This window comes from Fukomys damarensis, unplaced genomic scaffold (assembly GCF_012274545.1).
Source record: "Fukomys damarensis isolate Sample0158 unplaced genomic scaffold, DMR_v1.0_HiC HiC_scaffold_19, whole genome shotgun sequence".
Taxonomy (NCBI): domain Eukaryota; kingdom Metazoa; phylum Chordata; class Mammalia; order Rodentia; family Bathyergidae; genus Fukomys; species Fukomys damarensis.
This window is the reverse complement of record NW_022900931.1, coordinates 59008177-59032540: the sequence shown is the minus strand read 5'-3', so window position 1 is coordinate 59032540 and position 24364 is coordinate 59008177. Positions and strand designations below refer to the sequence as shown.

At 52.9% G+C, this 24364-nt stretch overlaps 2 protein-coding genes across 5 annotated transcripts in view; both read right to left on the bottom strand.

Annotated features, from left to right (window-relative positions):
* Positions 1–2896: 2896 nt before the first annotated feature.
* Timm50 (translocase of inner mitochondrial membrane 50) lies at positions 2897–11591 on the bottom strand. Its single transcript, XM_010614507.3, has 11 exons — positions 11451–11591; positions 10096–10246; positions 9576–9607; positions 9325–9346; positions 7886–7944; positions 7677–7796; positions 7052–7156; positions 6860–6958; positions 5559–5715; positions 5149–5255; positions 2897–4160 (listed from the first exon to the last, which is right to left on the bottom strand). Exons 1-11 carry the CDS (start codon positions 11556–11558, stop codon positions 4059–4061), a joined length of 1062 nt encoding a protein of 353 aa, XP_010612809.1. The 5' UTR covers positions 11559–11591; the 3' UTR covers positions 2897–4058.
* Positions 11592–13891: 2300 nt separating this feature from the next.
* Supt5h (SPT5 homolog, DSIF elongation factor subunit) overlaps positions 13892–24364 on the bottom strand; it is a 24990-nt gene continuing 14517 nt past the window's right edge. For all 4 annotated transcript variants that reach the window (XM_010614509.3, XM_010614508.3, XM_010614510.3 and 1 more), the window contains 19 exons: positions 24004–24093; positions 23839–23909; positions 22774–22879; positions 22554–22647; positions 22320–22456; positions 20769–20924; positions 20540–20686; positions 19598–19744; positions 19386–19511; positions 18464–18548; positions 18057–18176; positions 17877–17979; positions 17666–17793; positions 17471–17576; positions 17035–17193; positions 16778–16946; positions 16475–16678; positions 14384–14479; positions 13892–14310 (listed from right to left, as the gene is read on the bottom strand). In XM_010614509.3, the coding sequence (XP_010612811.1) occupies positions 14167–14310; positions 14384–14479; positions 16475–16678; positions 16778–16946; positions 17035–17193; positions 17471–17576; positions 17666–17793; positions 17877–17979; positions 18057–18176; positions 18464–18548; positions 19386–19511; positions 19598–19744; positions 20540–20686; positions 20769–20924; positions 22320–22456; positions 22554–22647; positions 22774–22879; positions 23839–23909; positions 24004–24093 (2388 nt within the window). In that variant the 3' untranslated portion in view covers positions 13892–14166. The remainder of the gene's footprint in view (positions 14311–14383; positions 14480–16474; positions 16679–16777; positions 16947–17034; positions 17194–17470; positions 17577–17665; positions 17794–17876; positions 17980–18056; positions 18177–18463; positions 18549–19385; positions 19512–19597; positions 19745–20539; positions 20687–20768; positions 20925–22319; positions 22457–22553; positions 22648–22773; positions 22880–23838; positions 23910–24003; positions 24094–24364) is intronic.

Here is a 24364-nt window from a genome sequence, read left to right as displayed (position 1 = left end):
GGGTCCCGAGGGTTTCAGCCAGTCCTTGTGGACCCAAATCACTGAGAAAGGTAGGCCTGGCACTGGCTGAGGTACCTTCCTGCCTTAGATAACTATGGATTATAGATTCCAGGTCTGAGACTTCCCCGACTATTTCAGCTGGACCCAATGATGCACGTCTATGACCCTAACTACTCAGGAGGCTGCTTCAAGAGGATCACAAGTTCGCGGCCAGCTTGGGCAACAGCAAAACCCTGCCTCAAAAATTTAAAAAGGGTTAGGGATGTGTCCTAGTGGTACAGTTCTTGCCTAACATATGAGCTTGAGTACTCCCTAATTAAAATAAAACTAGCCAGCCTTGCCCTGGATTTCCTTCCTTGCACTGATAAAGCCTTCATAAGGGTGTTTGTGTCAGGTATAAGGGTGACGTACAAGACTCTCTTGTGTCTCCTATGTGTAGAGTGCACCTTAAGGGATTTCTGGGCATCTTTTTGGCTGTTTAGGACTTTTTCCTTAGAAGATGACCTTAGAAAACATAGAAGGCAGCTGGGCGTAGTGGAACATGCCTGTAATTGCAGCACTCAGGAGGCTGAGGCAGGAGGATTGCTGTTGAGTTGAACCAGCTTGGGCTACATAGTGAGCTCCAGGTGGTCAGTCTCAACTACACAGTGAGACCCTGTCTCAAAAAAAAAAAGGAGAGAAAAGGAAAACATAGAAGGCCACACTAAAGTAAGTGGTAACAGCTGAGACCTAGAGGGAAGGGAAGGAACCAGAGATCTGGAAGGAAAGCCCTCTGGTGGCAGGAACAAGTGCAAAAGCCCTGAGGTGAGCCCACCTGGCACACTTGGATATCCCCACGGCTTGCTTTCTCCTTTCCTCCTGGGCTGTGCTGAAACACATGTTCCCAAGAGGCCTTCCTTGACAATTCCATCCAAGCCCCCAAACCACTGTTACCTCACCATATTTTTCCTTATGGATTTATTACCAAGAGGTACTTGAGCATTGTCTGCCTCTGCTGGGAACATCAGCTCAACAGACTCAGCTTTCTATCCTGTTCATTCACTGCTGCACCCCAGTGCACAGAGGGGGCAGAAGTCCTGGCTCCCTCACACATGTGAATGTGAATGAAGAGGAACTAGTATTAAGCTCTTATGGATGAGGGAGCAGATGCAAAGACCTTACCGAGGGCCACAGGGCACCTGCGCAGTGGGACCAGGGAATTCAGAACCTGCTGGGGATGCCCTAACGCTGGCACAATCCTGCCTGTGCCCATCAGACACTGTATGACACCCTGAAGCCAGTGCCCAGAAAACTGTAGACACCCTAGGCCATGTCTCACTGTCTCAGAGCCCATGTGCGTGTCAAAGCCTCTTCTCCCTTTTGCCAGCTTCTAGCACGTGAGGCCCGACAGCACCAAGGTGGAGGGAGATCTGAGAGCCCAGTGGGCACTGAAGCCTGAACCACCCAGAGTGCCACAGCCGTAATCCCCAAGGGCCAGCAGACAGACTTTCTTTCATGCCCTGGCGAGCCAACAGGCCTGAGCTACATGTGAAAGGTTTCTCTGGTTCCTTGGGGCAGTGTCATCTCAGCTAACTGCTAGTGTCCCCTCCCTGTCCATGGCGCACTCCCCAGGACCACATTCTACAAACACAAAAGCTTCATCTGCACCTCTGCTTCCCATTAGGACAATTTCCACCAAACATGGCCCTTCCTTGATGCCCAACCTGCCCCATTTAGGGGACACCCTGAAGACATGGGGACACCTCTCTGCAGGACACAGCTCCCAGGGTTGGAAGTTATGATACAGATTTTCATTCTCTGCAGACACTTCTGAGCCCTTTCAACAATCTACAGTGCACAAGTTCAATCTGACCCATGGTTTCAAATGTATTTTAATGATCTTATGAAATACTAGGGAAAGTCTTTTAAAAATACTTATCAGTACTAGCACTTGGTGCTGACCAGAGTGACGAGGCTTGTGTGGCAGCCAGTTCAAGTAAAAAAAGCTCCAAACCACGTACTACTCCCACAGCCCCAGTACTATGGGAGGCTGGAGCAGGAGGGCTGTAAGCTCAAGCCCTGCCTGGGCAACTCAGCCAAAATGAAGTATTAAAAAGGGGTGGTGGTCAGATAGGACACAGCTCAGTGTGAAGGCCCTGGGTTCAATCCCTAGTACCTACTCCCCTAAAGAAAGAACCAGGGTATTTCTTTTTTGGGGGGGGGTTACCAGGGATCGAACTCAGGTCCTTGCGCTTGCGAGGCAGGCACCAGAACCACTGAGCTAAATCCCCGGCCCAGAACCAGGCTATTTCAATGTGAAACACTCAATATGGCCTAGGAACAGCAGACTCCTTGTGTGCACATACAGTTGGGGTACAGGTTACCTCATTATTCCTGGCAACCATTCTAGAGATGAGGCAACTGAGGCCAAGATATGTCTCACCTAAGGTTCATGAAGTTACCCTTGAGTGCTTACAGGAGAGGGCCTTAGCCCTCAAGCCAAGGCTAGAGAAACCATTACTTCATAGATGTAGGAACTGAGGCAATGTGAGGTGGAGTAATTTGCCCATGGTCACACAACCGCCAGGAAGGCAAAGCTTGGGTTTAAACATGGACAGCCTAGAACAGCGATGGTGAACCTTTTAGAGCTCTCAGTGATAACAGCACACCATAGCTTCACTACCACTGGTACAGAATCTGTACTCTTAACACAGCTATGCCGTCCAATGTGAGAGCCTGGAGATGTGTGTTTAAATTTTTAAAATTCAGAGCTGGACATGGTTGCATGTGCCTGTCGTCCCAGCACTCTGGGAGGCTGAAGGAGGAGGATCAGAGCTTTGAGAGCAAAACTTAGCAACTTAGCAAAACCCTGCCTCAAAATAAACAACAGCTGGGGATGTAGCTCCGTGCAAAGGCCCCAGGTTCAATCCCCAGTAGCACAAAAAATAATAAATTCAGGTCATGCCAGGTACAGTGGTGCACGTCTCTAATCCCAGGTACTTGAGGGGCTCAAACTGGAGGAGTACAAGTTCAAGGGCAGCCTGGGCAACTCAGACTCTGTGTCAAAAAATAGAAATGACTGGAAATGTAACTCAGTAGAGTACCGTTGGGTACAGTTTCCACCACTGCAAAAACAATTTTCAGTTTTGTTACATTAGCTACACGTCGACTATTACCCCCATGTGGAAGGTGGTCACCGTACTGAACAGCACAGGCACAGACAGTGACACTGCCAAGTGCTGCTCCAGTCAGCGGGTTTAGTCAGGGACCAACACAAAAACAAGGAGAGGTGGGCTGAGGTGTTGCTCAATGCCACAGCCCTTGTCTAGCATGCACAAGGCCCTGGTTCCAACCCTGGCACGGCAAAGAGTAAATAAATGAAAAGAGCAAATCCTAATTTCTAGCTGGGCATGACAGCACACCTGTCCTCTCAGCTCCTCAGGAGGCTGAGGCAGGAGGATCATGAGGCCTGTTTGACAGCAGCCTATGCAACACAGTGAGACCCTGCCTCAAAAATTAAACAATTACAAAACAAACAAATACATAAATAAAAATGAAATAATACAAATCTCAATTTCTGCTTTGTTATAGAAAACTAGGAGACCAAATGACTGCAGCCACAGCAGTCTAGAGCTGAACAGCAGCTGCTCTTGTGAGATGCGCTGATCACTGGTCCACCAGAGTACAGCTGAGCTCACTTCACTTCCATTCCATGCAGCTGTCTGTCTTTAAAACCCTCTCTCTTCACCTTTCCACAAGGAATGTGCAGCCAAGAAGGGAGATGCACTTTTTGCAAATCACACGACTTATGGGAAGACACAGCCAAGCAGAGACTCAGGTTTTCAGATTCCCAGGCCAGGATTCAGCATCACCCCGATCCAACAAAGCAGCACCCACTGTACTTGGCAGCTGGTCAGCCGCTGCAGGACCTCACCCCAACGCCCCACCTGGAGATGCTCCGGACACTGGAGTTGTGTCATCTGGGATGCACTTTATTGGATCTGTGGCTGCCCCAACCTGGGTCTGGGAGCCCTGGAGCACCAGGAGACCCAGGCACTGAGTTTGAGGAGGCCCAGAAGTCAGGGCTGTTTAGAACGAGGCCACAAGCGGCTGGTGAGAGAGCTGAAGAAGAGGTTCTGCTTGTTGGACTTGGAGAGCTCAGCCAGGCGCTGCTGCTCCTCCTGAGGCCGGCAGACAGAAGGAGGAGGAGGGTCAGCACAGAGGGCAGAGCCTCCTTCCAGACTCCCAGCCCTCAACCAGGAAGCCACTGTTCCTTTAGCCCAGACTCCCCTCCCTAAACTAACACCACCAGCCCACACAGGGGGATCTGGCCCCTCGCTCCCAGGGAAGACACTGACAAGGGTCAATCCGAGTCCCCGGGCCCAGGCTCCAAAGTCTGGACGGGCCAGGCTCTGAGTTTGTAACCCTGAACCTCAGCAGCTTTTGAGCTCCTAATGCTCATAATCCCTTTCTCCAGATCCCAGGGCACCCTCCTCTAAGCCTGGGGATCTATAGCAGACCTTATACCCCAACCTGGATGACAGTGAGATGCCAAGCCCAAACCCCACTGCCTTCACCAAATCACATGGTCCTGCACCCCCGGGGTCCAGCCTTGAGGCCCATAATCCTAGTCTGGATGCTAAGGACCCCAGCCTTCCCCCAGGAACCCAACCTAGAATCTGGTCAGCCTTAGCCTACACCCCTGGCCTGTCTCAGACTCGATCTGTACTCTATGCCCCACTTCCAATTGCTACAGTCCCCAGGCATGATGCGCCTATCTTTAACACCAGCACTCAGAAGGCTGGGGCAGGAGGACTGCAAGCTTAAGGCCAACCTGGGCTACATAGTGAGTCCCTATCTCAAAAAATCAAAGGAATAAAACAAAAATGGTGGGGAGAGGGCCTTCAAGACCAGTAAACTCCTTAGTCTCATGGCTTAAGATACCTCTTTCAAGATTTGATCTAAACCCTCAGTCCACCTCCATGCGCTGCCCCCAGAACAAATGACCACCAACAGTGCCCTCTCTCAGACCATCCCAGCACTTATCACTCCGCCCTGAGAACAGGTTGCAGGACCAACCCACCCTGTTTACACCAGTGCATAAGACAGGCTGTGTAAGTCCTGGGGAGCCCCACAAATGCCACCCACTGTGGGGGTCTGAGCCCCAACCTGCTCAAGCTGGCTCTGCCGCTGTTTGAAAGCCTCCAGCGGGTCATCCTCCAAGGCATAGTGCTCCAACACGGTCCGGACGTCCTCCACTTGATTCAGTGCAATGGCTGCGGGCACAACAGGGGGGTCAGCAGGATGCCGAGGCTGGAGGGAGGTGCACCCACAGGGTAAAGGCCAGACCTGGGGTCAGCACTCCCTGGAATGCTTCTTGATGCTCTGAAATGACTCCCTTGAACACTCCCCCAGAGCCCCCAAATGTGCCTGAAGAGCACTGGATTTTCCAGAAACTCTTCGTGGACTCCTGCACCTCGACTACCTGGTGCTAAACCACAACCCAGAACTGAGCATCTGTCATGGTCTTGAAGATCAAGGGCTGGGCTCAGAGTCAGGAGGTCAGGGGTCAGTCTCACTCTTAAGGAAGGCAGACAGGTCCAACAAGACCCGGTCATCGGAGTTGCCATCCCAGGGCCGCAGGGCAACACCATTGAACGGCTGTAAGCGGAAGGCTTCTTTCTTGCAGTCCACAATGACCACACGGGCTGGGTCCCGATTCAGACACGAAATGTCCTGGAAGCAGTGATGGGTCTTGTCACCATCTGGGCCCCCAATGCCACAAACCCACTCACACAGCATCATGCACACTGTGATCACCACGCCAGCTCACTCTCAACTTCTCAGGGAGCTGGGGTGCTAGTCACACACTCAAGGACCAGGGCCCCACAGTGTGCACTCAGAGGTACTCTGAGAAGGAAATGGGCACTGGTCTAGGTGACTGTGATACACTGCAGGTGTGAGAACCTCTCACCCTCAGAGGGAGGTGCAGACAAAGAGCCATGTCAAACGGGTAGAGAGGCACACACCATCCCCTGGTCACAGCCCATGTACTGCTGAAACCCCAACAACACAGACACCCAGGCCCATCGAGAGCCACACAGAAACCAGAAGACACCTGGACATGTCGGTACTTGTAGCCAGAGCCAGAGGCCTAATGTGAACAGATCTCAAAGCAAACCAACCTCAAACAGGCTCACAGCAGCTATGGCAATTACAGTCTCTGAAACACTCAGTTATGGTACTGAGCCACACCCCAGCCTTTTTTAAAAATTTGAAAACAGGTTGTTGCTCAGTTGCTAAGGGCCCAGGCTGGGCTCAAACTCAGCCTCTCACAACGCTGCAATTATAGATGCGCACCACCCCATTGGGGCCCTAGATGACTTTTTTTTTTTTTTTTGAGACAGGGTCTCACTTATGTAGTTCAGGCTGGCCTGGAACTTGCTACCACAAGTTCTCGCTACTGCAAGTTCTCGCAACTGCAAGTTCTCTTACTTCAGACTCTTGAATGCTGGGATTACAGGTGTGTGCCATCATGCCTAACTCAACTGTCTTCTTTTTTTTTGGTACCAGAGATCAAACTGGGGTCCTTGAGCATTCAAGGCGGGAGGCAGAATGACTAAGCTAAATCCCTGGCCCTCAACTGTCTTCTTTAGGAAGAGCCTACTTTCCCCAACTCCCCCTCTCCAGATTCTAGGGAAAGAAGGGCCTAAAGCACACCCCTCCAAACTGGAAGCTGGCTCATGTCCTATGGAGACGACTCAATCTGGGCAGAACCACAGCAGGGTTGAAGATGGGACTGAAACTGGATGCCCTTTCTCAGACAATGCTAGTGGCCCTAAATCCACCCTCAAAGCCCACTGCAACCCAGACATGGCACCTTAACATGGTGCCCATCCATGTATCTTGTAGCATCCCGAAACAGGCGGTAGGAGATGAAGCCGTGAGGGTCCACACTGTCGATGAGTGGAAATGCAGTCTAGGAGGAACCAAGAACAGGTCAAGCTGGACCTGGCCTGCAGTTCTGCACACCTGTCACACCAGCCATGTCTGCTGTGCCCCGGAGCCTCACCATGCCGGTCTCTGAAGTAAAGATGACGATTTCATACAAAGGGGCAAGTTGCTGGAACAAGGTCTCAATGCCTGGGCGCTTCTTAAACCTCCAGCCAGTGGCCAGCTAGGGAGACAGGGAGGACAGCAAAACACTGAAGCCAAGAGGACCCCAAAGGCCCCAGGCCCTGCTTGAGGGATTCCCAGAACAGGGGTTCTCTCTGCTCTTGGGGGAATCAGGAGCATAAGAGCTGTGATAGTCTAAACAAGAGCTGACAACTTCCTTTGCAGTACTAGGAACTGAATTCAGGCCCTTTGCACTGAGCTACAGTCCCACCCCTTTTTTATTTTGAGGGTCTAAATTTGCCCAGTCTGCACTTAAACTTGTGTTTCTCCTGCTTTGGCCTCCTAGAGCTGGATTAAAAGCATGTGCCACCACATCTGGTTAAGGGCTGATTGCTTTGGCACACTTCCTGTGGCCAAGGCACACCCATGAAGATCCTACAGAGTGGGTACTGAGGAAAATGAGGCAGTACGAGGGGATGGCTCCTCCCCACGATCACACAGCAGAGCTGAGGCCAATCCCACAGCATTACAACCTGGCTGCCTAGGTCCATCCCCAACCCGCTGCTTTCCCTGGAACACACCGACCACTCAGGGTGCAAGAGGACACCAGTGAGCTCCAGGACGAGCGTGTATGGTGGCTGGTAGTATGGCTCCTGCAGCGGGTCTGGGAGAAGGCAAGGGCTGGTGGGCTCAATGATCATCTGCAGGAGAGGAAGAGAACAGGTATGTTCAGCAGAGAAGCCAGAGCTGCAGGCTACAGGAATAGGGAATGGGTCAGGCCCCTACTCACCTGTCTATAATCTTTGAAATATTTGTATGTTCGGCGCAACTGCTGTACCAGAATTGGATCTAGAACACCAGGCACAAAGGGATTCCACGATAAGCTCCTGCTCACCATTCCAGACAAGCCAGAGGTTTATGATCTACCAGATACAAACAGGTCTACATACCCACCTGGTTTGAGCTTGTTTCTAGTGCCAAAGGAAGAAGGCAATGCCATACCATCAGGGAGGAACAAAGATATTTATTCACTTGCCCAGTTTTAACCCAAATACTTATAGCTATATACCATGCCAGGTATAAAACAAAATGTTTATGTATCAGCCCAATTATCCACATACGTGGAAATCTATGGACACTGTCATATTTTGACATCTACAACCAAAAGACTTCTGGATCCACTGTTGAGCCAGTGTATTGAGTCTAATCACACCACTACGAGAACACACCCATATCTGTGTACTGTAAACCAGTGATTCTCAACTAGGATCTGTTTTATCTCCCTCTTCTCTGTGGGAAATTTGGTAATGTATAAAGACTTTTTACTTATTTTTTCAGTGTGTGAAGTGAATCAAGAACCCCATGCATGCTAGTCATGGGTTCTACCACTGAGCTACATCCCAGGCCCTGGAGATTTTTTTTTTTTGAGGCAGGGTCTGTCTATGTAGTTCAAGCTGTCCTTGAACTCACTATGTAGCCCAGGCTGGCCTCAAATTCACAGAAATCCTTCTGCCTTAGCCTCCCAAGTAACAGGATTACAGGCATGCACCACCATACTTGGCTAAGCATATATACTTTAAACCTGCATATCTTCCTGACCAATTTAAATAAGTATATTAACTTATACTAGTAGGATTCTACCTCAGTTCAGGTAAAACAGCATACTTACTACCTTACCTGCCCAATGTAAAACAATCAGTATATAAACAGCCTGTTTGCAAAGTTCCCCAGCACAAAAAGGTAGCTTTCATGACATGCCAGTTTTACTTTTCTCCTAGGAAGGGCCAGGTGTGATGGAATTGACAACTACACTCTACTATCCAATCTTGTCAGAAGAGCCCCATCAAAAGCTGGTTAACCAGAGGGGGAGGGAGGAAGGAGGCATTGTTTTGGAAATGAGCAGCCGGATGGTGGATGGTGCAGAGGCTTAAGGGTAAAAGAAAAAAAAAAAAGGCTGTCATAAAGAGGAGGGAGTAAGGGGCTGCAGATGCTCAGATCTAAGGCACAGGAAACCCTGTGTCTGGGGATAGGCTACTCTGTCTCCCCAGGCCCTCCCACGCAGGCTCTGCTCCCCCATCTGTCCCATACCATCTGCTCCTGGGCTAAGGGGCCAGAGAGGGGGGTGGGGTGGGGCTTTTAATGCCCTTCCCCCACCAGCCATCCAGCTATTGGCTCCCTACAGCCCCCATGGAAGGAGAAGGACCAGGGGAATCAGCGGTGTTTACTCACCATTGTCAAATTCATCGGGAATCTAAGAGGTTGAGAGAAAAATGGAAAGTTTGATATAGGAGGAGCAGGATTCCACAGCACCCAGAAAAGGAACCCACAAAAGGAACTCCAAGCTTCTGAGAGAAGGCAGAGGTCCCTGGGAGGCAGAGTTTCAGTCTAGAGCAGAAATGAACCTAGCAGGCTGAAGGGAGCCCACCCTCACACCCACAGGATGGGCTCCTGGCAAGGTCTCTGGGTACCTTTCCCCTCACCTTGGCACCGGTTTCATCCACAGGGTTGTTTCCTGCAAGAGAGACAAGAATGAGTGAACAAAACTGGGGCCCAGTCTCCTGGGTTTTTAGGGCCGAGGCCTGAACTCCTGGGTCTAAAAGAAGAGGGCTTGAGGGCATGGCCTCCTGGATTCCAGGGAAGGGGCATCTAGGAGCCAAGATTCCTGAGTCTTTGAAAGAAAAGAGTTGAGGCTGGGTCTTTGAGAAATGAAGGGAAGGGTTGGACTTCTGGGTGCTGAAGGAAGACATAACTTAAGAGGCTGGTCCAGGCCTATCCTACCTCACCTTCTCCTCTACCAAATGGTTCCCTGTAGCCTGGTATAGGGACTAACTAAAGTGAGTAGAACCTTAAGCAGAAGTGTAGAACGGAAAAGAAAAGAGATTTCTGTGGTTTGCAAAGCAGATGTCACCTACTGAGGAAGGTAGAAAGAGAGGAAGTTTCCACAGTGGAATTCAGGAAACCTAGAGAACAAAGTTGAGAGGTAGTGATTATGTCACTCACCGAAAATATAGACGATGCTCACGGTTCCACCGGCCCCCAGCAAACCAGCAAGCCAGAGTGCAACTTTTTTAGCATAGCTGGGACCTTCTGAGCCTGACTGCTGCTGTGACCCCTGGGCCTTAGCACCACCACGGCTCCCAATCTCTGCAGCCTGTGATGGAGAGAGGAGAGATCAGCCAAGAGAGACCAAAGAAAAGGTCAAAATACTCTGGTCCAAGTAGTTTCAAGAGCAAGAACTAGGAAGTGCCCAGCACCACAGGAGGATGAAGCAAGAGGATCACTGGGAGTTCGACGTCAGCCTGGGCTATATAGTGAGTTCAAGACCAGCTTGAGGGCCGGGGACCTAGCTCAGTGGTTCTGCCACCTGCCTCACAAGTGCAAGGACCCGAGTTCAATCCCCGGTACCAAAAGAAAAAGAAAAAGACCAGCTTGAACTAGAAATAGCCATGGTTAGTGTTAGGATTAAAAAAAAAAAAAGCCAAGAAGTCATCACTCAAACCCAGTGTTGTGTCCCTGAAGGTGCAGAGAGGTCAGTCCCTTCAAAAGGTCAAAACTGGACTGTCTGGGGGGCTGAGGATTTAGCTCAGTGGTTCTGCCGGCTTCTTCCAAAGCACAAGGTCCAGTGTTTGATCCCCGGTACCAAAAAAAACAAAACTAGACTGTCTGGGGAGACAATCTCAAGGGTTTAAGGAACTAAGAAGATCCTAGAGGACTGGAAGGTCTGGAGCCCAGAAAAGCAGACCGTGTTAAATAAGGGTCTAGAAGCCCTAAAATTGGGGTGCAGATAGCAAGAAGGACACAGAGGGCAGAACATGGAGTTAATACCCAGATTCCTGGAGTTCAAGGGAACAGCATATAGAGGGGAAGGGAAGGGCATGGGGACAGGGAGGAGCAATCGCTAGTCTGGAGCCTGGAGAAATAGGGCACGGAAGTGATGGACTTGGAGGTCAGAATGGCTAGGTCTCTGTCAACGTGGAGGCACATCTAATATAAGTCGGGGTGTCTACCTCACCACCACCAGCAACGCGGAGAAAATTCCCCAAGACCAAACTGGGACCCTAGCGTCCCGCGCCCCTCTTCTAGAATCACTTGGTGTTCTGACAATGAGGAACAAGTGACCTCGCCCAGCACCCACGTGGAGGGAGGCAGGAGTCAAGAAGTTGCATCTGGGCCGTTAGCACCCAGTGTGGGAAGCAAGAGTTGTGCCCCCGGGTGCCAGGGGCGCTCCCCAAAGCGCGAGCAGCGTTCCATTCAGCACCCTGAGGTGCGGCACCCCAGAACCGCCCGGCGAAGTGTACGTCCGAAACTTCAAGGAGAGGCTTCTGTTCCCGGGGCGCCAGCCCCGTTCCGCTCACCTGTTCCGAGGCCCGGGGGGGCGGTGTCGCCAGCCTCGTGCACAACCCCCGCGAGCCGAGCCGGAGCCCGCTCCGCAAGCGGGAGAACAGCGCCGCTGAAGCCGCCATCTTTGCGCTGACGCCATGCGGCCCCGCCCACTCAGTCCCCTTTTGCCCACCCCGACTGGGGCTGCGGCCAATGGGAACGCCGAGGAGGGGCAGGTGGACGGGAGCCCGAGAGAGACAAACGTCTTCAGGTGGACTGCCGCAAGTGTCCGACTGCTTTCCCTGTGTGCTGAAAGGCCTAGTCACCTGGCACCGCGACCCCTCGAGCTGTAGAGACCGCCCACCGTCCTGCTACTGGACGTGGAAGGGCAGGGATCACACCCATTGCTCGGGGATAAGGCTGAGGCCATAATGAAAGAACCCAATCCAACGGCTGCTTGGGTTTGTCCAGTCAGGTAGCTTGGCTCGCCTACGGAGGGGGTCTGCCTTGTCTGCCAATTGTCTTAAGCGGAAACAGGCTCAGAAAACGGGCGGAAAAGTCCCCCTCGCCGGTTCTTTTGCTCAGTGGAGGTGGGAGGTGAAATCTGCCCTCTCCGCGTCCTCGGAGTTCTCACTCCTCCTACCGTGAGTTTCTATAATGGGTCGGAGGCAGGGCCGCTCTTCCGGGCTCTGCCCCAACAGGTCTGGGATATTGAGGGCCAGCAAGATACCAAGAGTTTGCGGCTACAGGAAGCCGCAATGAGCGTTGCGCAAATTATATTCATTGGGACAAAAATAGATGTTTCTCTAAACTATAAAAACAAAAGTACTGTACTAAGGTAGTAAAAGTACAAAGTCAGGCAAAGCAAAGACACATGGAATTCAGGGTTGTGGTTACTTCTGGAGGGGAATGATTGGGGGTGCTGCTAATGCAAGTCCTACCCGGTACATAGTTTCCTAAACTGGGTGATGGGGTGGTATGTCTTTTTTGATAATTTGAAACATTTTACAGTATCTTTACATTTATAAAGACACTTAAGGCTGGGGATTTAGCTCAGTGGTTCTGCTGCCTGCCTTGCAAGCACAAGGACCCGAGTTCGATCCCGGGAAAAAAAAAAAAAAAGACACTTGGACATCAGATGAGAAGAGATTAAAAAGTACATTCTCAGGGCTGGGGATTTAGCTCAGCGGTTTGGTGGCCTGCCTTGCAAGCACAAAGACCCAGGTTCAATCCCCGGTACCAAAAAAAAAAAAAGTATTCTCTACACTACTCCCAAGTTACCAATTATAGTGTCAATGCTCTCAGGACTCAAGGAAAAGAACCTTAATTAACCAAGCGTCCTGCACCACTGGCAGAATTTAGGTTTCATGGGGGACAATGTGATTTTTCACTTAGCATAACTCATGACTGAATGTAGTGTAACTCTGTCACAAGGCAAGCTGTTCCAATCATCTATTTCCAGTCAAAGTCTTCTATATCCCTCTCAAACAAACACAACGAAAAACAAAAGGCCTGGCATAGTGGTACAAGCCTGCAATCGCTGCATCTGGAAAGCTGAGGTATTCACCATGAGTTTGAAGCCAGCCTGGGCTACAGTGAGTTTAAGTCTAGTCTGAAGTATACAGTAGGATTCTTCTCTGTTTTTTGCTTTTTTGGTACCGGGGATAAAACTCAGGTCCTTGTGCTTGTGAGGCAGGCGGGCAGAACCACTGAGCTAAATCCCCAGCCCTTTATTTTTTTGGTACTAGGGATCTAACTCGGGACCTTGCGCTTGCAAGGCAGGCAGTGGAACCACTGAGCTAAACCCCCAGCCTGAGACTCTTGTCTTTAAAAAGAACAATTATAAAAACAAATAAATAAATAAAAATAAAAAGGAACAGTGAGTTCCAGGTCAGTCTCAACTACATAGTGAGACCCTCTCAAAAAACCAAAAAATACATAAAATATATGAGAAGGGACGAGGGAGGTGGAAGGGGGAAAGAAGGGACTAGAAAAGAAATAGAATACAAGGAAAAATGGAAACAAAGCTTTTGTAAATAAGGAAGGGAAGAGTTGAAAGGAGGGGTGGGGAATGGGAGAAAAAGCAGCAGCAAGATACATCATGTACAGGTACAAATTCCCTATGATGAATGTTATCATTATGTGTATCTAAAATGTACTGGACCAGGGATGTAACTCAGTGCACCAGGTCTGCCTGTAGTGCAAGATCCTAAGTTTGATTCCCAGTACCGAAATAAATAGTACCAATAAGAAAAAAAATATATATCCTTCTCAAGGGCCCTCTATGGTAGGCACTGCCATTATTTCCTACATGAGGAATTTCATTATTTCCCTAGATGAGATTAAGGTAGGAACCACTTATTTCCTCCAAACTACCAGCAAGGAAGCACATAAGCTCTACAAATGAGATCCACCCACCTCCAACACACACACACACACACACACACACACACACACACAGAGAGAGACATCTGACCAAACAATGTCTTTTTATTGAAAGACCATAACACAAAAGCAAGCTGAGAACAGAGGGTATTAAGAAGGTGCTACCCTTCCTGAGAGTCTACTCTGATTCCTATGAGTATTCAGGGAGGGAGAAGATGGAAACCCAGAAAGGAAAGATAGGAACTCTTATTTGAATGATCAGCCTAGTGCTCCAGGCCCAGGGTGTGTCAGGGTCAAGGGCCAGAGAGGGAAGAGGGTTGCTCTCAACTGCCAGGTTATGTGTGGACATCCACCACCCCAACTGCCTCAGGCCTCCAGGAGCTTCCCCAGGAAGCGGAGGTTGAGGATCTTGAGCTGCTCATCAAGATCCATTCGGACAATGCCATCCTCACCGTCGATGCTCAGCAGGACTCCTGTGGCTTCCCGATCCTCGCCCAGGATCACCTTCACCTGAGGACACAACCAGAGTCAGGGTCCATGCCAGCAGCCTGACTCCCATGCCTACCCTTGCCCCAGCCCCTACCTTGTTGTTCTTGGTGGGGGTAATGGGTTCCAGGTGCTCACTGGAAATGCTGACAACCTTTTCACTGTCCTTTAGGTACACGGAGCACATGCCTCCCTGTGGGTGGAGACAGCCTGGTTAGCCTCTCCTGTTCTCAACAAAGGACTGACGCCCACCCTTCAAGTGATGCAAGCTCAGGGCTCACTCTGAAAACCAGTCCCCAGGGCACACAGGAGCAGGGAGACCATGGCTGGGCCTGGCTCCAAGCCTTGGACCTGTGGTATGGGAGTGGGTAGGGGTGGTGTGTGTGTATATGTGTGTGTCAGATACCAGATCAGCAAGGGACGGGCCAAAATGAGGCTCACACCAGGTGGTGATGAACACCTATAATCCCAGCACTTGGGAGGCTGAGGCAGAAGGATTGCTGTGGGTTCGAGGCCAGCCTCGAATTCAGGGCCAGCCAGAACTACCTAGCAACACCCTGTCTCAAAAACAAAAACAAGGGCTGGGAATGTAGCTCAGCAGCACAGCACCTGCCTGGCAAGTGCAAGGCCCTGAGTTCTATTCCTGTTACCAAAAACAAAAACATAACCAAAAACCTCACACACACACAAAAGAAAAACAGGATCTAAAAATGAATGAATGAATGAATGCCAGGGAGTTCAATCCCCAGCACCAAAAAAAAAAAAAACCCAGAATGAGGCTTAGGACTACTTCTCAGGCACTCGAGTCTTCATGTCCCAAAGTGTCCTCAGCTTCTTTCCATCTGCTCGCCCTAGCCAAGCTCTGGACCTCATCTTTGTCACCTCCCACATCAACAACCCTGCAGCTCCGAGGCCTGTCCACTCAGCCCTCCCAATGAGGCCCTGCCCCAGGGTAGGCAGACCACCTCCTGGCCTTCTGGGCCCTAGTCTCACCACCCAACCCACCCCTGATACTGTCACCTGGAGAATGAATTCCAAACCACAGATCAGAGCCCACCACTCCCCTGCTTAGATTTCTCCAGGGCTCCCCAGGACTGCTACCTACTCAGCCACTTTCCTAGCCTCACTGCTCACCGTCCCCTTGGCTATTATATTCTAGCCACAGCACACTTCTGCTTCCTGATCATGCCAGGCTCTGGCTCAGCAACAGGCCTTTGCATGTGCAATTCCCTCCATTTGGAACAGTGAACCCGTCTCTTCCACGGGCTTACTCCCAGTCAGCCCTCAGGACTTGGCTCCGCTGTCTCGCACAGAAACCCAGGCTGAATCCCCGAAGTTGTGTACAATGCCTCCTCTGGGTCCTCCTATTTCCCTTGCCCTCTGTGGATGCCTCATCCTAACTCTGCCAATATTCAACTGTCATTGACTAGAGACGTGTCTCTCTCCCCCAGTGGAATGTGAGGACAAGGGCGGGAACTGCTTCAGTCTCTGGTGTTGGACTAATTCAATCAATTTTTATTAGATGGTCACCAAGGTGCTGGGCCTTCATATAGAAATTGGGACTCCTGAGAAATAAAATAGATTTGTTTCTTTTTTTAAATGGTGCTGGGGATGAAACCCAGGGCCTCCTACATGCTAAGCCATACTCTTAACACTGAGCTACATTCCCAGCCCCAAATTCACACACTGGAATCAAAGCCTCACACCAGGGGATAAAATTCTAAGCTTATAGGAAACAGATAGGTAACATGAAGAGTTACACGAACGTGAAGGACACAGGCCTGAAATGGCCCAGGTGCTGCCCTGAAGGGTGAGGTCCAACTAGATGCAGAGTGAGGGGACAGGGAAGGCACATGTGCCTGGGCCCTGAACATGGAGAGTCTGTGAAAGGCAGAGGCCAACAGCCTGAGGAGGCAAACTCGGGGTTATGGGTGCCTGGTACCAAGTCCAAGCCTGACTCAGAGGGCACTCAGCACCTGTGATCTCAAAGGACTATAACAAAAAGAACCACAAACCTGTGTGCCAGCCACAGTTCCTGGGCAGAGGTCTTAGCCCTAAGTGCCCCATGGCGCTACACCCCAAACCCAAACAGATGGTGCCACACCATGTGGTCGGACAGTGATTGGTCACAGAGATTGGGAGCACAGGGAGAAGTTGCCAGCCCACCTATGCCCTGGGCCCCACATACCGTGACGCTGCGGATGACGCCAGTCTGCCCCACCACCTGTGTATCCAGGTAGGTATCCCGCACCTTCACCTGGATGTCAGTGGTTACCCAGTCGCTGGAGTTCTGCTCAATGCCTGAGCCTGGTGTGTGTGGGTTGTAGCCACCAGGGGAAGGCGCTCCAGGTGTCATTGGACTGTAGCCCACTGGGCTTGGGCTGGGGCTTGCCTGCAGGGGAAAGGAGGTCAGCATCGTTGGAACAAGCGTAGCTGGAACAGTCATCTGGCCATCCCTACAAGCCCTCAGGAGCTCAGTGGGGACCAGTACCTGATAGGCCATGGGCGAGGGCGTGGGGTGGTAGCTGGCCGGAGAGTGGGTGTTTTGGTAGCCTGCTGGGCTGGGCGCCACTTGGTGGTAGCTCTGTGGGCTGGGACTGGGCTGGTAGGATCCTTGTGGAGAGGGGGCCGCATAGGGAGAGAACTGCTCGGTGTTATACCTGCAGACACAGGACAGAGAGGTGTTTGTTGGAAAGGGAGGGAACAGGAGGCCAGGCGGCAGGGCTGATGGGGAACCAGGGCACTCACATGGCTGGCGTCCCTGGTGTCTGTGGGTTATACTGTGGGTTGACCTGGGGAGATGAAGGGTCTGGGTAGCCAGGTGTTTGGGGGTTGGGGGTCCCCCCATAGGCCTGGGGGGACGGCGTGGGCTCATCATCGAAAGCGTACTCATATTCTTCCTCAGCCCTGTTGGGGACAGAAGTCAGTTAAGAATGGTGTCCACACTGGGCGGTTTCACCGTGACACAAGCCCAGCCCGAGGCATTCCTGACGTCATCACCATGCCACAGCTGAGACAGCGACGCAGAGGGCCTGGGCCACACACACGGGCATCTGTCTCCAGCCCAGGCAACTGTACCACAGCTAGAGGTGCAGGGCTGTTCAGCCCCAGCCCACCAACTTCTGCCAAGGGACTTGGGGTGCCCCCACACCCCGGCATACCCCATGCTGTGCATGGCCCTCACCGTGACGGTGTGTTGGGGTTGTTGGGGTCCCATGCTCCACTCTGGGCAGGAGTGCGGCTGCCATCATGGAGGGGCGTCTGCGAGCCATAATGCGGGGTGCGGCTGCCTGCAGTGGAGAAATGAGCTTGTCTGCTGCTCTGTCCTATAATTACCTGACTCCCCACCACCCTTCTTCCCCGTCCTGGGAGTGCTCACCGTCCTGGAGAGGCGTCTGGGAGCCATACATCGGGGTACGTGAGCCAGAGCCATACATGGGCGTCTGGGAGCCATACATGGGCGTCCGACCGTAGTTGGAGGCCATGCCACCTGGTCGCCGAGAGCCGCTGTGGACAGAGAACAAATGCGGTGGGTGAGGACCTCTCACCACCTGTCCACCCATCCCAGCCCACCACGGCCCAGCCCGTACACCGTGGTGAGCCGCTGGCGGTCCACAGAGATGGTCTGGCAGGTGGAGTGCAGCTCCACACGGGCCGTGGACTCTGTGGCATCTTTCACCACACCAATGTAGCCTGGTGGGAGGCAGGGGTGAGGCTTGGGCACTCCTCCTCCCTCCCCTCCCCAGCCTCCATGCAGCCTTGTAGGTCACCTTTGTAGGGGCCTTGGGAGATGCGCACAGTCTGGCCGATGAGCTCATTGTCTCTCCTTCCTCGGCCCCTGCTCATGCCACCACCACTGCCACCTGGACTACCAAAGCCACCATGCTGACCTGGGAGGGAGAGAACATCACCGGTCCCCTAAGACTAGCCCCTTCCCACTCATGCTGTGCTCACAGCCAAGATACCTTCAAACACCCCTCCATCCCTTGGCTCCCCCAAAGCTGAGTTAGTCAGGAGCCACCTCTGTCCACCCTACCCTAGGCTTCCTCATCCCAGCTGGGCTGTCGCTGTGTAGCTCTCCTCCCAAGGGGAAAGCCCCTCAAGGTGAACCACACAGGCTGCTCTCCAATGCCACACTACCTCCCAGACACACCCTTGGCCTCTGGTCCCCTCTCACCTCCACCACTGGGGTGCATGGGGCTGCTGATCCGGGGGCTCATAGGTGCAAAGCCACCCACGGTGAAGTTGGTCACATCCCGGGGCTAGGGGAAGGACAAGAACTGAACTGCCAGGCAGGGCATGAGGGTGACAGGTAAATACCAGGCCTCCAGCCCCCCCGCCACGCTAACTGCCTCCCGAGGGGACAGCTCCTGCATGAACCTGCCCAGGAGCCATCCCTCCTGCTGGTGACAGTGCTTCTGTTTCCCTTTGGGGAAAGTGCCACCCCTCTGCCATTGTGAGCCCCAAGGGGCCTGGGCCTCCTCTGGCCAAGGACCGGGAATGAGATGTGGCTAGTCAAGGATTTAAGTCCCTAGTGACACAAAAACTGCAAGCTGTGACAACTTATTATCCTATCTGTAGGACGCTAAGGTCACCTCTTGACCCCAAGTATCCAGACCAGATTCTCTTCCTAACTTTCCTACAAATCCCACCTCAGGGCCTTTGCACTTGCTGTTCCTCCAAGTTACATGGCTCTACATTCCTTCATTTGACTCTCTGCTCAAATGTCCCCCTTCTTTACCTACAGCATCAGTCCCTGACATTCCCTCCTTATTCTGTCTTCCCACTCTGTTCATGGTGTGCCATCACGTCACACCAAAGCTCGTACACCTACTGAGCTGCTCTCCCTAGGAGTACCAGCTCCAGAAGAGGAGGGGCTTGTGTCTCATCCACTGTGCTGTCTTCAGCGCCTGACCCCCAAGAGGTGCTCATTGAGATCAAATGAGGGAATGGTGAGCAGCTGAGAACCCCAATAAACCTTTCTCTGCACCCATGACTTGACAATGACACCTGCAGGCCCAATCTTGACACTTCTGGGACCAGTGAAGGCTGGAGAGCCAAACCAGGTACCCAGCAGACAGGGTTCCATAGCCCCTCACCTTCAACCCCCCAGCCAGCACCAGATGGCGGGTCTTGCAGACAAACATGCCTCCGTTCTCCACCAGCTTCTTGCAGTGCAGGAAGGCAAAGTTCCGGTAGATGTGGCGGATCTCTCCCTCCCGGTCCTAGGCAGGAAGGAGAAAGGGGCATTCTCTTGGCCACAGCCCCCACTTCCCGCACACTGGGCTGGAGGGCAGGAGCGCAGACTCACCGAGTGGGGGCCGTCGATGACTTTGACAATGTCTTTAACGTGGATGTTGTTTTGCTCTGAGTCCAGGGCTACAGCAAAGCGGTTGTCCTTCTTCTGAGTCACAGCCTGGTGCCTGACAGTCACCACCTTCCCATACATGTTCAGCACCTACGGAAGGCGGGAGGCTCAGAGGGTGGGAGGGGAAGAAAGGATGTGGAGCAGGGCTTCCCATGGCTAGGAATGAGCCTTCCTTGCAAATAGCTGTCCCAAGCTCTATGGGACGTCACAGCTGCAGGGCAGGCAAAGTCGGAGCGCCACCCCCGAGGCACTGTGTCCACCAGCATCGCATCCCTAACCCTCCAGTGCACATCCCCCTCCTGACTGAGTAGCAGGGGCCTGAGAGATGGGAAGAGGCACTGAGATGACCAGAACAGCTCACTATATGACTGTTCCCAGATACCAGATTGGATCTACACCCCCACCTCCACCCTTCCCCCTGAGTAGATGGTATCGAGCCCTCTAAGATTCCTGTCTCACGGTGGGGAAATCACATCCAGAGGGTGAGTCACTAGGTCAGGGTCACACAGGAACAAGAGCTGAGACATCCATCTCTGGGCACTCTGATTCGCACATCCATGAGGCAAGGGTGAAGGGCAGGGGGTACCATAGCCCCCTCTCCTTGGAGAGAACCAAATGCCAGGGTGCATGTCTGACCTCAGCAACTCGCTCAGAACCAATGATACAGGTGCTGCTATTATCCCCATCTTATGGGTATGAAACTGAAGCAGAGACAAGCGACCTGCCACTCACCCAGTATCACAGCTGGCCTTGAGTAAGCCAGATACGTCAGCCAGCATAGGCTGGGTCTTAGCCACCATACCCTGCCGCCTCCCAGGATGAGGGACTCATGGGAGAGGAAGCCCCTAAAGGCAAACAAACCCCACTACAGAGTGACACACACACCTGGAAGGTCTCCCGCTCCAGTCGCACGATGACACCCACAGTCCGGGGGTCCAGCTGCACCAGCTCACCCCACTCATGCTGGCCACCAACATCCACACCTGACGCTGTCTCTGAGCAGAGCTGCAGGTCTCGGGGGAGCACCTTCAGCTGCCAGGACAAGGTGAAGGGTGAGGCAGCCAGGCAGCCTGTCCACTGGGGTCTCCACTGCCACACTCTCCCACACCCCTACCTCGTGCATGGTGAGGTCGGAGAAGAGGATGACGAAGTTCTCCTCCACTCGAACAATGAGGCCTGTGTCGCCCTCGAATCGGCCAGCGATCACCTTCACATGGTCCCCCATCTTGAAATACTTGCGAAGCTCCTGGGCTGGGAATTCCAGCATGTCCTGCAGGAGTGGGTGTGGGGTGGGGACAACCAGTGGGTGAGAGGAGCCAGTCCCTCTTCTCTTCAGAATCTGCATGTCCTCTTGCACGAGACCACAGCCAGTGCCCCCTCCAGGTTCACCCACACTGCCCCTGGGCCACCAGAGGCCCTCAGCCTGTTCTAGACACTGTAGTCCCCAGAGAGAACCTCATGGACCTTTTATCCTACAGAGACAGTCAGTCTGAGGCGTGCACTGCAGCCTGCACCCACAGGGCAAGCTTGCGGCCCTCTGGGAGATCCTGCACAAACCTTCCAACCCACGAAGTCAGCTGACCCTCAGACACACTGTCTGGCCTGCACACACCCCCACGCACAGATACACACTCTCAGACACACCTCTAAGCAGATAAAAACAAGCACCGGTGGCTACTCAGGCTACTCCAAGGTCAATCACACCCTTATCGCAACACAGACATACATATCCAGGGTTTTTTGTTTTGTTTTGTTTTTTGTTTTTGGTACTGGGGATTGAACTCAGGACCTTGAGCTTGCAAGGCAGGGAGCGGCACCACTGAGCTAAATCCCCCGCCCTATCTTGGTTTTTGAGAGCAAGACAGGCCAAGCCACTCCTGTGCAACATACAAGACAAGCCCCTCGGTGATACAGCCAGCTGGGCATCGTGGTGCACACCTGCAATCCCAGCACTGAGGAGGCTGAGGCAGGAGGATCACTGTGAGTTTAAGACCAGCCTGAATTACATAGTGAGACCCTGTCTCAAACAAGAAAACAAAGGGGCCAGGGATTTGGCTCAGTGGTTCTACCACTTGCCTCACAAGCACCCAAGGGCCTGAGTTCAATCCCCAATACCAAAAAAATAAAATAAAATAAAACAAAATACAACAAAACAAAAAAGATAGAGCCACATATCAAGGAAACATTCCTTGGGGGCTTGGAGCAGCTGAGTGGCAGAGGACTATCCAATATGCATGAGGCCCTGGGTTCCATTCTCAGCATCCAAGAACGAAAAAAGGAATATCCTTTGGATGCATATTTCTCCCTCTTTTAAACACCACACACAGGCATGGGTGTGAGGCTGCCACACCCCTCAGTTGCCTCCAGGACTAACACTGGAACACACATGCCCAACAATACACACCCTAGGAGCCCCTGGGCCTGACAGAACCTATACCCCAGGCCTCCAGAAATCTAACCAGATATATTTTCCCCAAACCACCAAGAGCAGGCCTAGCACAAGCCATCCAACCCCACCCTGAGTCACACACATGCTATTACTCCATCTGATACCCACTCAGCACCTGGCAACACTGAAACCTGTACTCCACAGAGGGAGGGAGGTAAGTGGGTATACACGCCCACTCCTCAAACCCTAGACCCATTGCCCAGGATGCTGGCCCACCTTGAGGTCCTCATGCTTGGGCATGATGGTGATCTTGTTGCCATCCACGCTGAGAACCTTGCCCTGCAGGTTGATGAGTTCACCCTCACACACCTCCACGTTGTCCCCAGGCTGGAAGTTGTGCTCCCGCTCCTTCCCTGCAGGGGTAGCCACAGCGCTGACCTGGCTGCCAACCTGGCCGCCTGCCTGGGCCACCATCCTCCCTAAGCCAGGGCACCAAAGGGGACCTCATACCTGTGCTCTCTGTCACCACCTCCAGGTCAATACCCTCTGGCTGGTCCTCAAACTTCTCTAGCTCAGACAATGTGGGCTTCACACCCTCTGTGATCTGAGCCCCAGGATGCAAGGGGAGACAGAGAGGTCAGGCAACTCCACAGCCCAGGAGCAGACCCAGACAACACGCTGCAGAGGGGCCCGCGCTTCCCCATGAGCTCTGCCCCTCTAGGACCCTCACCACGGCAGACATGGCGAAGCTCTTGAACAAGAAGCCCTTCCGGCTGTAGCGGTTCCCCTCAAAGATGAGGAAGTCACCATCAGAGGCAACATCACCCCCCAGGGACCTGTGAGAGAAGAGAAGGGGGTCAGGAAGAACAAGAAGAAGGCCGACCCAGCCCTCTGCACACTTCCTCTTGGCAGGAGAGGCGTCTCACGTCCTTGGGCACAGAGCACAGGTCAGCTCTGAACCAGCTGATCCGCTTTGCCTCCCTCAGGTGGCAGGGCTGTATCATCTCTCCTCCCCGCCCTTTTATCCCTCTCACAAGGACAGGGCCTGGCACACAGCAGGTGCTCAGTAACCCCCAGCCAAGCAGGGCATCAGCACTGGACACTGTGACAGAAAGCACTCTCAGGGCAAGCAGTCACCCCAACCCCCCAACACTGCCCTATGCTCTTCATCTCCCTGTTGAGGAACACGAGCTCAGGGAGGTCACCACACACCCCAGGGGGCGGGCCAGCAAGTCTGAGGTCATGATTCAAACACAGACGGTGGACTCCAGACCTGAGCCTTAACTATTTGGCCCCTGCTCTGCCTGTGCCCTCAGTCTGCATCTGGGGTGCAGGCGCCTGGTTCCCACTGCTCCCAGAGTGGGAAGGACAGTCACCTCCCCTCTCTCCAGGGAATGCATGGAGAAGAAGGCAGGCTACTCCTGCCCATTTAAGGGGACATGGAGGACAGAAGTCATCCTGATAGGCCAGACTCTAGGCTCCGCCTCAGGCAGGCAGGAGCTCAGACTTTACAAAGCCTGATATGACCAGTATGTGATGCCCAGTGCTGTCTGAGGCACAGGTACTCAAGAATTCCATTCTCTCCACGATCCTAGGTTGCAGGGGCTGTTACCATTATCATCAGTATCTGCAGCAGAAGAAATTGAGGCTCGAGGGTGGGAAGGAACTTCCCTGAGGCTAACTGTGCTGCCAACCTCGCCCTCTGTGGGGCCCATCCCCAGGGAGAGATCCTCAGAGACGCACCATGTGCCACAGGTTCGGGGACCCAGGCAGCCAGGCCCAAGGTCACGCTTACCTGATCTTCTCAGCATCAAAGAGTCTCTGTGGAGGTCGCTTGAACTTCTTCCTTTTGGCAAACCAGTCTTTCTGTGGAAGACAAGGGCCAGGGGCGGGAAGGGTGAGGGACAAGAGAGGCTGCCTGGGGTCTCCATGTCTGCCACAAGCAGCTCGCCCTACGTACCAAGCTCATGCGGGCCTTGATACGGTCGTAGTCAATGCGCGGGATCATCTTGAGGGAGATGGTGTTCTGGCTGGGCTCCACGTAGTCCACCTGAGCAGGGCAGAGGTCATCGGCCCACCCTCTCCCCGACCCAGACACAGCGGGGAACAGAAAAGGCAAGGGCAGGGGCAATGATGATGCCTCCCAGACCCGCCTTTCAAGCCCGCTGCCCCCCCACTTCTGGAACTGCATGGCCACTGCCTGCCTGACACTTCAAGTCTGAAAGGTCCCTCACACCAGAACCACAGCTGAAGGCCTCCTTCCAGCTGCCCCTCTTCTGATACCTCCACCCAGCCCACACAGGCTTTTTTTTTTTTTTTTT